We start from the raw sequence: 14639 nt of genomic DNA, 5'->3' as shown, positions 1-14639 counted from the left end.
ATTCTATTTGCATGAGATTTACAAAACAAATTGAATAATGGGGGGTGGGCAAGCCTTGGGAATGCAATAGATTGAAATATTATTCAAGTTTCAGAATTGTTTCCTGCTAATATGTTCTTTTGAGATGGATGCAAAAATGTAACACTGCAGCTATGAAGGAGTACTCTACAGTTAATTGCTGGGATAACTGAAGTAGATTTCATCAGCATTATGTATATCATGATGTTTTGACTGAACAGTTTAGTAGGTCAGACATAACTGTCAACATTTTGACTTATCCATCCAATATGCCTCCATACATATGACTCATTCATCCAATATTCCTCCATACAGATGAGTCATCCATCCAATAAGCCCAATAAAGATGACTCATTCATCCAATATTCCTCCATACAGATGAGTCATTCATCCAATAAGCTCAATAAATTTGACTCGTTCATCCAATATGCCTCCATAAATTTGAATCATGTATCCAATATGCCTCAATAAAGATGACTCATCCATCCAATATGCCTCTATACAGATAGCGACTTTCACAGTTTGAGAACAGTTTCTAGATGTTGTTGCTAAGTTTGAAGATTGGCTTGAAATACATAAACCATTAAATTCACATCTCTGGCTTACAATTTAAGTTGACCTTGATGGAGAGGAAAGATTCTAGAAATCACATTTGAATGACTTAACAGGACTACCTGAATTAATGACATTTTTTGAGGAAATGACTTTAAATTTAAAATTTCAAAATTAATTGCTTTATTTTCAGGAAGGACCTATGAATGGATCAGCTGGGTTTCCCCAGGAGAATGGCTACATGTACACAACAAGATCTGCTCATGGTCCAATCCACCGCTCAAGGAGTGCTGCACACCTTGATTCGTTCAGAGATGAAGAGTTTGAAATAAGTTTGTATAATTTTATGCAAATAAATTTATAATGTTTTGAGAAGGGGTTAGAACTAAATGCACCCATGTCTCCCATCCTCTTATCTTCACATCAACAACTATATGATCTTAGCCTTCCTTCCCCTCACCCCTTCATCAAAGCTTTCTCCAAATGCACCTTGTGGTTAATTAAATAGTTTGTCCATAGCATCTTTCAGATATAGTTTTCCTTGCATGCACTAATTAATGAAAATCTGTGTACAGTGGCTGTGATTAATTCAAGGACTCTCAGAAGTTTTTGCAAATTTAATGAGGACAGAATGTGTAATGTGAAGAAAGACAACAGTGATGAAGATGACAATGGCACTGATGATGATGATGATGAATTTACATGGCTTGGTTGTGAAGACAATACAGATTGCTATCATTATGCATGGTGATGTTAAAACATTTTGATTCATAAAATAGAATAATGAAAGATTTGTTGTTGTGGGGTTTAACGCCATTTTTCAGCACACGATAGGCTATGCATGGCAGCCAGTATTAATGGTGAAGGAAGAACCTGAGAAAACCCGAGAAGAAACACTGACCCATGAGAAGCTACTGGCAAGCTTTCTCACATACCCAAATAATGAAAGACTCCTACTTTAGTGAATGTCATTTCACAGAGTATCACTCATTCTTTAACAGGTTCCAAAGATGGTAAGTTTCTTTCTGAATCACACATAAGCATTTAATCTCGGCACAATTTATTTGCATGTACTGTAACAGGAAAACATGATTATCTGGAAATTAGGTGACCACATACAATTCTCCCTCATTATAATGCTGTTCAAGGACTTATAGTGAGGCTGCCTTACAATAAAAAGTTTTCCATTTTAGAAGAAATCTGCAATGCAATGCCAATATTGGCTGTACTGTCTATACTTGTGTATAAGTCAAGTCAAAATGCAAACAACAAAAGTTGTGATCTGCCAAACATAATGCACCCTACTGATCAGGATCTATCTGATTCTTCTCTTGATTATTCCAAACAAACTGCACTGAGCCAGATTTGTTGGCATATTTCACACTGGCAGATCTGGGTCTGTGCAGTTTGCAGTTGGACTTGTCTTAAAAGTGAGCATCAATGGTAATAGACCTACTTTTGCTAAATAATGGAATAAAATATCATACTCACCTTATAACAAGAACTGTGTTATAATGAAGGGCCCTATTGTGAGGGAATGCTATGTACATATAAATTTATACAGAACAGATTGTTTGCTATCCAGGGAACACTGTTGGTTTATATAATTATAAGGTCTAGAGAAGTGGCATTATAAAAATCAATGTTCTATTTTACTGGAATGATTTATTACATGAACTTTAAAAAAATGGCTGACAGAGCATCTTGGTAAACCTCAAAACTTTGTTTGGTGCCAAAGGTTTAAATTTGTCACTCTTTAATTTGACTAAGTGCATGTATCAACATTCTTTTTATTTTAAATGTGAATAATCATTTTTTTTTTCATGAATTGGGGCCTAAATCTTCAGTTCCTGCCATCATTGCTAGATTTCTAAAGTTTCACAGTATCCATTGTAAGATAATTCATATATCTTTAGCAATTATTAGCTACATAAAACTAAATGTATACTGTTCAGCATTGGCGTTTCAGTAAACAATATTTCTGTGCTCTTTTCTTATTCTACTGTATGGGCATTACACTCCTGTATTCATGAGCTCCTTCCCATCATGCCATATTGTGTTCATCTATCACAAAATTTTCTTTCCATTCAATAATTTTAAAAGGGTTTCATGAATTTAAACAAAACTTGATAGAAGGCTATTATGTAAAGAAAATGTGCCATATGTAAGTTAAGTCCAGCTTTAAACTGCACAGACCAAGATCTACTGTCCCATAATGCTTTGGCAGATCTGGGTCTATACAATTTGTCATTGGTAATCAGTAGAAGAAAGTTCACATAGACCCTGATCTAACAGCACATTATGCAATAGCAGATCAGGGTCTATGTTCTTTGCAATTGGTCTCCACAAGTATATTCTGAGCAAATCAATTTGAGTTTCAACAATTTCTGGCAAAATTTAAGTTATGGTCCCTGTATGATTTTGGAACTTTTCCTATACATATTGAACTACTGTTGTTGTTGTTGTATGGTTTAACGCCATTTTTCAGCACACGATAGGCTATACATGGCAGCCAGTATTAATGGTGGAGGAAGAACCTGGGAAAACTCTGGAAAAAAACACCGACCCACAAGAAGCTACTGGCAAGCTTTCTCACATACCCACATTGGCCAAATCCAAGACTCGAACCCATGTAGACATGTGAGATGGCAGTGATGCATAACGGAGAGCGCTTTGGACCACTCGGCCACTCGGGGCCCCTTGAACTACTGTATATACTTGCTTATAAGTTGAGTCAAAACTGCAAATAACAAAGATCCTGATCTGTCATTTCATACTGCACCTGCATATCAGGATCTATGTTGTTTATTCTACTGATTACTTCTAACAAACTGCACAGACCCAGATCTGCCGACACATTATGCGCTGGCAGATCTGGGTCTGTGCAGCTTGGAGTTAGATTCGTCTTATAAGCAAGTACAGATGGTAAGGATTCTTCAGTTGCACTTTATTGGCTGAGGTTGCTTCATTATGTACAAACATGTTTCTAGTTTTGAATTTAGCTTCCTTGCTTAATTAAAAAAAGTTGTATGCATGTTAAAATTTAGTGATTACCATATATTCACATGTGTCTTAATGTTTGCATAATAAAGGCTCAAAAATCTATCATTTCAGGTAAAACTCTGCCCGTGAGATCAATGGTGGTACCTCCTCCTCCTCCTCCATCGGGAACTCTCAAAAGGAGAGCATTGTATGCCCATACAGGGGAAACTGAGGAACAACTTGGCTTCGCAGAGGGAGACATTATAGCTCTTGTAGGAGAGAAATCTGATGGTTGGCAATATGGACAAAATCTCAGAAGTGGAAGGTAATGGTATAAAGTACAGACTAAGATATCATGAAGAAAAAGAAATCAGTGATACCTGATATTCATATGTGTTATATATCTCCAGCTTACATGACTGATTTTGTCCTGTCTCTATTATTCCTACCTGGGATACAAGATCTCCAGCATTTTAATGCAGTGTAGCAAATATTGTGTGATCATTTTTAAAATTTTCACTGATGATGTGATAATTTGGTGACTTTTCCCTTCAAAAATGGATTGATAGTGATATTAAAAAAACATCTCTACTCATGTCTTTTGGTATTCTTTGTTATCTCTACTCAAGTCTTTTCTTGGAATTCTTTGTCTCCTACTTTGGATTATGTTTAAAAATTAAAATTAGGCCTCCTAAAGGTGGCCACATTTGTTAACATTTTATTTGGCAGGGGATTGAAAATTTTGTTCAACCTGCAGCATTTTCAGGTGTGATTTTCAGCCTTTTATTCTAATTCTACACTAAGTTCAGATATTAATTATTGGTAATTCTTGTTTCTCATATAATTATTGAGGTATGCCTACATTTGAGATTTCTAGTCATTTTTAAGTACAGTTATTAATAGAATCCCAATGGAGCAATTGAAAACTTTTAATGCATATAATATAACGTTGGTAAAATACTTTGAAATAAGTGAGGGCAGATTGCATTTATTTTTAATATGTACTTATTAACTTGGAAATCTGAAACTACTTGCTAAGTCAAATTACAAACAATAAAAACCTTGATCTCCTGTTGCATAATGTGCCCGCAGACCATGGTCTGTGTTATTTGTTCTACTGATTACTCCTGTCAAACTGCACATACCCAGATCTGCTACTGCATTATGTGACTGATCTGGGTCTTTGCATATTGCAGTTGGGCTCATCTTATAATCAAGTATAATTACTGTACAATTCAGTATACCAAAATCTGGGTCATAGTTTCTTACAAATTTAAACTGGACAGAAATACTTTTATCTTAGTACCTCCCCCTGTACATAGGTGTATATTATTTTCTAGTAGTCTCAAATTATGACTCTAGTTTATCATATGCAAGTTGTATATTATTGTACCCGGTATATTATATGTATACAAATAATACTAATTTTACACCTTATGTCTTGTTTCAATATGTTTAATATGGGCAAAATGTACTTCCTCAGTTGATCATGAATATATTTTTCTCCTACAGGTATGGTTGGTTCCCCCTGTCCTTTACAGAACCATTTTACAATAAAGACGTACCTCCAGATCTGATACAGAGTTCTCCGTAAGTATGACAGTATAATCTACATTTGGACAATGATTAAGATGCTAATGAAAACAGATTGTATTTAGTCTCAGATTATTTAGAGAGTTCAAATTTTTACACAGCATGCAGTTTGTAGTATTCTCATTAGTTTTTTAAAATCTGGTCAGCATTTAAACCCATTCAGGGGGAAAAAACAATTGTAAAGTTTATCTTTTATTACCATGAATTAGATGAAGATGTAGGAATTCTGAGAATCTCCCAATCTCAGAATCTCTTATACTGGTGTTACTGGAGACGTCATCCACACTGACGTTTTTTGAGGGTGTGGGTGGCAGCAATGGAATGAGGAAGATTTGTCCATTACATTGGAACCTTTGTATCCTCAGGGACCTAATTAGATGATGTATAGGTCATGTGACTGGTCAGTATACAAGTCTAAAGTGATGGTCAGTTCATGGTTTGACACTAGTACTAAAAATGTTTTTTTTTTTTTTCCACAAGGTAGCTCAGGGTGTTCCCTCATATTTCAAGACAACTAAAAGACAATTGGACTTGGAATGATGTACTGCTGCATGAACAACTCAAAATCTGACTCCTGTTGCACATGGATTTTTTTGGCAAAAAACACTATAGCTGATCATGGCATTGTTACAAATGAACAAAGGGTTTCATTCTTGTAGGAAACTGCAATTACATCTAGTGTCACCAAGACTGAGCACATTATTGGAGATGGTTTGTAACCCCTAAGTTGGGCATGTATAGTCTGTATCTCTAAATTGAGATGGGATTACAGTGAATATAAATATACATGTAGTCCAGTAGGTTTTCTGTCAAGTTAATTTTGGACCTTGTATTAAAATTTAAACCAAAGTTTCTGATTGGTCAAATATAAAAACTTGTTTCATTAGAATCCAGGATAAAATAACATTTTTTTTAAAGATGATGTGATGTTACGATACTCAGACTGTGACATCAAGATAGTGAGTAGACTGTGACATCATGATGCTCAAACTGTGACATCATGATCCTCAAACCTGACATTATGATACTCAGACTATGACATTATGATACTCAGACTGTGACATTATGATACTCAAAATGTGACATCATGATACTCAAAATGTGACATCATGATACTCAAACTGTGACATCATGATCCTCAAACCTGACATTATGATGCTCAAAATGTGACATCATGATACTCAAACTGTGACATCAAAATACTCAAACCTGACATTATGAACTCAGATTGTGACATTGTGATGTTCATATTGTCACAATTCTATTGACATTTGGCAACATTTGAAAAAATGTGTTAGAATGGGGGTGTACCTTTTAATATGATCTGAGGATTCCTATGTGGTTTTACTGTCACATAATGAAATAGGTATATCAGTGGAGCATATGGAACAGTCTTGAATAACTCTGACTCTCAGAAATAGATTCTGTTGTTGTTAGTGTTGTTGTTATTGTTGTTGGGTTTAATGCCATTTTTCAGAACAAGATAGACTATACATGGCAGCCAGTATAAATGGTGGAGGAAGAACCCGGGAAAACCCCGGAAAGAACCACCAACCCACGAGAAGCTACTGGCAAGATTTCTCACATACCCACATTATCCGAACACTGAGACTCAATTTGACCCACGCAGACAGAGTTGAGATGGTAGTGATCTGTAATGGTGAGTGCTTTAGACCACTCGGCCATTTGGGGCCTAAAAGAGACTCTGAAAAATGAATAATACTTATCAGACTGGTGAGTTTTTGGATGATGCACATCTGGCTGGATACAATGCATAGATCTTCATCATGAAAATAAAATATGTTACAGCCGTCAGTGAAATACATTAGCTCTTATTTTTTAATTTAATTCCTGGAACTTTTGTATAAATAGGGGCAGGATCAGTTTCCTTAAACTATTGTACATATGACATCATTAAATTGTTGTGATGATGGTAAGGTTATTACAATGGAACAACAACAATGGACATTGGGGCTGTTCAGAATAGCCACTATTTACTTCTGTGTTTTTTTTCCAGCATGCAACAGGAAAAGAGGGAGGAAGTTCCAGGTGTTTGAAAAACTTAATTTTTGACCGAAATAACACCATAAACATCTTGAACTCTTAAAAGTATTATCTCTTGATCCCCAATCAGTCTGAAAAGTGACTCAGTAAGCTTGGCTTATATCAGCCATCATCCGCCTATGCATACATACATACATACATAACATACATACATACATACATTACATACATACATACATACATGCATACATACATACATACATACATACATACGTACATACATACGCTCCGGTGGCCTAGTGGTTAGAGCATCCACCTTGGATGGGGGAAGTCGTGGGTTCGATCCCCAGCCGAGTCATACCAAAGACTTACAAAAATGGTACTAACAGCTGCCTTGCTTGGAGCTCAGCATTAAGAGGTCAGTGTCAGGACTGGTTGGCCTGGTGTCAGGATAATGTGACTGGGTGGGACATCATGCTACTTTGTCTGTGGCATGATGCTCCAGTGCTAGACATCACTATAAACTGCCACACTGCAGACATCGTAGCGATATGACTGACTTTTTTTAAAGCTAAATTAAAAATCCAAAGGACTCACTCACACACATATGCACACACACACACACACACATGAACATACGCATGCACACACACGTACATACATACATACATACATACATACATACATACATGCAAACAGTTATATTTATCAATGAAAACAGACATGTATGCGCATTCTTATACCCATCATTTACCTATCTTTACATCAGTGTTATTTTTCTCCTTTAAACAACTGAAAAAACACTAAAAATAATTTCCTTAGGTTTGGATAACAGATCCCTTTATTTATTTTGTGTATGAGGATGCATAATTATAAACAATTACTCTTTAATTTTCAGGAAAATGAATCACCGAGTTCGCAGTGTGGGGGATTTACTTGATAGTAGATCATTATCTGATCAGAATTATGGTGGTCATGATGTTCCAGGAAATGCTCGTAGACCCAGCTCTATGTTTGAGGAAACCTCTCTTAATGTAGTCAGCAGTGTTTCTCAGGTATTATTTGATCAGAGGTGATCTAAACATCAATTTTTGCTGTTTGTATTTTCTTACCTTTTAATAACTGACTTTTATGTGGGTATATAGTTGTCTGTAACTGTATACCATTCATATTTCTGATTTTATAAAAAAGGAAACAAGATGAATGAAATGGCAGTCATCAGATGATACTCTTAATGTAAAACTGACATCAAGATAGTGCACATTTACAGTAGACTCTCATTACAGAACACCACTTGTTGTTGTTTTGGGTTTAACAGCAATTTTTTGAGTACTTGTTAGGTTATAGATGGTGGTGTGTATATCTGGTTAAGTATGAATCCAATAAGAAAACCCCCAACAAGAATCAACGAAAGCTAATGGCAAACTTTCTCATGCATTGGCTGAACAAAGCCAGTGAGATGTCTGTGATCTGCATGACAGACATGATTTTTCTCAGTTTTAAAGCAGAATTCTGCTTTTCTCCTGACTTGAATCAGATTTTTCTTCACAATGTCCATTTTTTGTATCATCTCGGATCCAGTTTTTTTAAAACGGTCTGTCCAGTCCCGTTCTGCAATGACCCTTGTAAATTATTCATTCCATATATTAGTTAGCGCATGCCTCATGTAAAGCAGTTTAAATTTATCCAATGAATCTTCGTATAATGGAAACAGATGGTAATGGAAAGAAGCATGCTTGCAAAACATGGCATCCAGAGTTGTTGAGACAGACCATGACACAAGATGTTTAGATAAAGGTTTAAAAAATGTATGGAAATGGGAATGACTGGAGCAAAAAGTTGATGAAAATTTAGTTGATCAGTTTATAAGAAAACTAAATGCAAGAGGACTGGCATTTTGTGACCTCTGCAATAAAGATCTAAATTATGGTAATTGCGATTGGAAGACTTTGGAACAACACCTACAAAAGAAGCTGCATATGAAAAAATTGAAGCTCAGAAGGCATCTGGAAAAAGTGCGGTTAATTACTATAGGAAGAAAGATTTCTTGCATGAGAGAACAGATGTAGCCCTCTGTCAGAATATGCACACTGCATGTTGCCAATAAAAGCACCAGCTTGAAAGGAAAAAGGCTCTCATTGAGAAGGAAAAGAAACTATTGCACACTGAGCACAAAAAAAGTCATTGGTGACAAAAAGGAAGGCTAAAGAAATCTTTGCCAATGCTGCAACAAGTGCTCAACTGGCATATTAACAGGTTGTGTCCATTGGAGAAAAAGACAAGTAAATGTATGGGATTATTTGTATGTAGTTGATGTACTTGGGTGTTTATTTTACAGATTTGTTTTGAAAAGAGAGAACAATAATATATTTGCTGCAAAAATTGAGAAATTATTGTGACTTAATTATGATGTGTACACAGACATGTACATGAAATAACTTCAGCATCAATAGTATTGGAGAACAAATTCATGTGACTATAAATATTGTGAAATTATTTAGGTCAAGTTGAACATTTTTGTTAGATATTAGTTTTTCAAATGATTTTTTTTTTTAATCATAAGTTGCACCAGGAGCAGTTTTTTATGAGTGTAAAATGAGTTTTTGGTTGGGGGCCAAAGGCCCCCTGAACCCCCAGAATGGGGGCACTGCCCCTCGAGATCCCATTGAAGGAGGACCCCAAACCCCCCTTAAATAGTTTTTAATCTTTTTTTTACGGAAGACCAATATCATGCCTGGATCTGTAAAGGCCAGTGCTATAGACCACTTGACCAACCATGCCCAGAATACTTCAATATAACATGGTCTTATATAACTTGGTCTTTAGTATAATATGGTCTCTAATAAACATGGTCTCTACTGTAAGATTGTCTCTACTGTAACATGGTCTGTAATGAAACATGGTCTCTAATATAATGTTGTCTCTAATATAAGATCATCTCTAATACAACATGGTCTCTAATATGGTCAGTGATCCATAAAGGCCAGTGCTATAGATCACTCAGCCACCTGCACCGAGAATACCTCAATATAACTTGGTCTCTAGTATAACTTGGTCTCTAATACAACATGGTCTCTAATAAACATGGTCTCTAATGTAACATAAATGTAACATTGTCTCTAATGTAATATGATCAATAGGTCCCTGTATAAAGTGTCTCAGTATAACAATGTCTCCATTTTAATGACTAGTGTTATTTTTGCTTGTACCATCTGTACTCAATTATAAGACAAGTCCAACTACAAACTGCACAGACCCAGATCTGCTGTTGAATAATATACTGGCAGATCTGGATCTCTGCAGTGTTTTAGGAGTATTCTGAAGAACAAATGGCATAGATCCTGATATGTTGGTGCATTATGCGATGGCAGATCATGGTTTTTCTTGTTAACAGTTGCACTTGACTTTATAGTGAGTATATATATTAATGCAGTGCAGTATAAAACGTCTCAGCTATAATTTTTATGGCTCCTACTGACACCTTTGTTTTATTATAAGGAACAAAATTGTACAGGTGCACCTAAGTGAAACCTTTCTCATTAACTAGGAATGCCTTAGTTGACTGGTTACTGGTTTTTCATACTCTTTTACATACAAATCAACTTGTATTTTTAAATCGAATACAATTTATGTGAGGATTAGTTTAGGTACAGCTGTACCTATTTGTCCTTGCATGAAATGCTTATCATTGTAAATACAAGTATATTATATTTATTTTAAAATCAGTAATGGAAAGTTACATTAGAATATGACCTCTCCAGTGGCCTAGTGGTTAGAGCATCTGCCTCAGATGTGGGAGGTTGTGAGTTTAATCCCCGGCCGAGTCATACCAAAGACTTACAAAAAAATGGTACTAACAGCTGCCTGGCTTGGAGTTCAGCATTAAAAGGTTAGTGTCAGGACTGGTCGGCCTGGTGTCAGGATAATGTGACTGGGTGGGACATCATGCTACATGTCTGTGACATGATGCCCCAGGCAGCTAGACATCACTATAAATGGTCACACTGCAGACATCTTAGTGATATGACTAAAAAACTGTTAAAGCTACGTTAAAAGTCCAAATCTCACACACACACATACATTAGAATATTCATATCATGTGATGGCAGGTCTGGATGTTGCAGTTTGCATTTGGACTTGTAAGCAAGTGTATACAGAGCATATATCCAAAGGGATTCATTTTCCATGTCATCAGTTCATGGGATTTATTTTCCATGTCATCAGTTTGTGGGATTCATTTTCCATGTCATCAATTCATGGGATTTATTTTCCATGTCATCAGTTTGTGGGATTTATTTTCCATGTCATCAGTCATGGGATTCATTTTCCATGTCATCAATTCATGGGATTTTCCATTCTATCACTTCATGATCTAAATTTATTTTGTCATAAATTTATTTCTCTATACACCTGTAACTGTAAATGGATAAATTTTGTCTTGTCTAGAGTTACACAGTTCAATTTAATGCAGAGGACAGAGTTACTCATAGTAACCTATTTTGTACCAGGTGCCATTTGATTGTGAGGAAAATAAATGCAAAGCAAGCTTGGTTATTGATATGATTGACAAGATACCTTTTATTCATATTTATTTTTCCATAAATAAGATAATTTTATTGCTGTACAAAATGTTAATCTAGGCCATCTGTCAGTATGTATGCTTTGCATTTGTTTATTTATTGCTTATGCTTTCAAAAGTTGTGCTACTCAAAAATGGTGAAATGACAGGGTGTATACATGTATCTTAATACCACAGCACCAGCCACAGCCATTCCATATGGCTCTTACTCCCTCCAAAAGTCCCTCCTTACCCTGAACAGCAGTATATCATCCTATCCCATCTCTGTATATGAGCTATGGTAGAAAAATCAACAGTCATTAATGCAGTACAGGTAAAACCAGTTAAGCGTGATGCTCGGGGTCCAAATTGGGATTGCATTAACAAATTCTTGGAAAATGTCAAACTAGCTACATTTTACTTCCTCCAAACATTAAACAGTGCTGACTGTATTAAAAAATTGCTTAACTTGTCTGAACTTTATGGCTTTTCTTTAGTTTTGATAAGAAACAAAACACTGCAATATGTTTTAGAAAATTTCGGAAGTTAAGGCAACTTTAAATGCAGTGCTGGGATTAAAAATCTACAAGGAATACGAATAATCAACTTTTCCAAGAGCATGTATTTAGGATGTTAAAAAGAAAGGCCACCTTAAATTTAAAAAATGGGAGCCATGATGCCATTGCATTATAAGCAGAATCACATTATAAGGAATTGCATTACAATGGGTTTTACCTGTATATGTTTACCTGATGGGCTTGTGTCAGATGTTGGATGTTGCATGATTTGTGCTTTTTTATCATATTTGCTAGCATGAAAATACATCATTCAAACGATTCTACCAATGTTAGGCCAAGAATACCATTTTAAAGGCCATCTACCACACATACCATTTTATAATTGAAATATACCACTTTTGAAAATTACAAGAATGTTTTTAATAAATTTAGTTAAAATAAAATAAATTAATTATTAAAATAATCTTTGCAGTGTGCTAAAATCTCTTCCTTTGCATTGATTGACAATATACTGACTCATTAATTAATTAATAATTATTGTAAAATCAGAGTCTAAATCCAATTTATGTCCAAAACTTGTTATTTTATTATACTATGAAGTGAATACATATTATGGCAAAAAATGCAATTATTCTGTTTTCAATCTTCTAGAAGAACATAAAATTTATGCTGATAAATAAGTAACTGGTTTAGAAGCTGATCTATTTGTCAGCATGGTTTGAGGTCCTGGTTCTGTCACATGTATGATACATGCCTGCATGTTTCTAAAAAAACAATTATGACAATAGATATGATATTTTTAACATTTTGATTTTTATTATGCCCCCACTGCTTTACACAGTGCATGCATCTTTACTGGGTCCTTTCTGTCCATTTGTTTGGGCATAACCATCTATCCCCTGTAGGTCTGTGAACAATCACTCACTGTAGAGGCAAATGAAATTTGTCTAACCTATTTGTATCCATATGTAGATGGAGTTGATTAAATTTACTGGCCAATACATTTATTTTTTAAGGTTTTGCACAAAATTTGGAAATTTTTGATCTTTCTTTGTGACAAAAATTGTGCCAGTATTTATTAATTTAAGGTTTTACACAAGTTTTGAACTTTTTTATTTTTGGTTTTGTGACATAAATTGTGTCAGGAAGTTTAAGCATGGATCACTTGATGTAGAAAAAGTTAATTTTTGGAAGCTTATTTGCCATATTTATATTTAAATAATAGATTAGATTTTCATGCTATTATCATATAGCAAGTTTTCTATTGTTTACAATTCTAAAAATTTCAGATTTTTAAAAAAAAAACAACCTTGCTAGCATGATTAAGCATAACCCACTCAATGCAGAAATATGAAAATATGAATGTTTTGGACTTGTATTTTTTTTTCTTTTTGATGGGGCAGAACCAAAACCTTGGTAGTACAATTACACAGAAACCATATGGCTGGCATGGTTGCATATGTTGATCAGGTCTGATAAAACTTTATACCATTATAGCAATTTTTCAAAACTTAGAATTGTTGGTATGCAGTGGGGGCATTTGAGTTCTACAAGCACAAATCTAGTTTATCTACCAGTAGTGGTTTGATCACTCTGATGGTATGACTTATAATCAGGTAGTTACTATTATCAGTGTGGTCAAAGCTTATCTTTTGTGGTCAGCTGTCACACTTTCATTTTCTTTAAATGTCTTGATCTGCATACATATTATCATTTGATGGCATCTCCACACAGTAATGACCATATATGGCCATCTAAAAGTAAAGTTATATAAATGTAAAAAAAAAATAATTGTGCAAAAACTTTAGGATTGGCACAGTTTAATAACCTGTACAATCAATACATGTTGGTCTGCTGTGATTTAACATTTATTGAAAATAACTCATATGCAATATCAGGACAAAGAAAGGGTTGGTTATAAAGTTTTTTTTATTCATGCTATAGATGTAGAACTTATTAATTGATAAAAGGAAATTGAGTTGTTGTAAAATTAAACTGTCAAAGAAAAATAATTGCTTATGAAGAAAAGGATGAAGTAGAATTTGTTGTGATTATAAAGAAGTAAATTAATCACATGTTTACATATTTAAAATGAAAGAATTCTTATGCTACTAGTAAATTTTAGTGCTCATTTCATCCATAGCTGATCAATAATTTTGATAGAAAGAAGTGTGTTCTAGTTTGAAAAGATCTATTGAGCTATGTAAATTATTTCTCACTACCTTTTTCATTTATGGCAAGTAAATTCATTTACTCTGAGTGATTTCACTTGTGATAACCTTGAAGTATGGCAAGTACATGCAGTTACTCAGAGTGATTTCATGTGTGATAACCTTGAAGTATGGCAAGTACATGCACTTACTCGGAGTGATTGCATGTGTGACAACCTTGAAGTATGGCAAGTACGTGCAATT

General features: G+C 34.8%; 1 protein-coding gene across 1 annotated transcript in view; it reads left to right on the top strand.

The window, feature by feature from the left end:
* The window catches only part of LOC149802631 (BAR/IMD domain-containing adapter protein 2-like), a 111430-nt gene that overhangs the window by 81787 nt on the left and 15004 nt on the right, over positions 1-14639 (top strand). The window contains exons 10-13 of the mRNA XM_089951953.1: positions 764-902; positions 3685-3877; positions 5065-5142; positions 8048-8204. Of these exons, the coding sequence (XP_089808079.1) occupies positions 764-902; positions 3685-3877; positions 5065-5142; positions 8048-8204 (567 nt within the window). The remainder of the gene's footprint in view (positions 1-763; positions 903-3684; positions 3878-5064; positions 5143-8047; positions 8205-14639) is intronic.

This window comes from Sinohyriopsis cumingii, chromosome 3, assembly GCF_028554795.1.
Source record: "Sinohyriopsis cumingii isolate HCF-2022 chromosome 3, ASM2855479v2, whole genome shotgun sequence".
Lineage (NCBI taxonomy): Eukaryota > Metazoa > Mollusca > Bivalvia > Unionida > Unionidae > Sinohyriopsis > Sinohyriopsis cumingii.
This window is presented reverse-complemented; position numbering and strand designations above follow the sequence as displayed.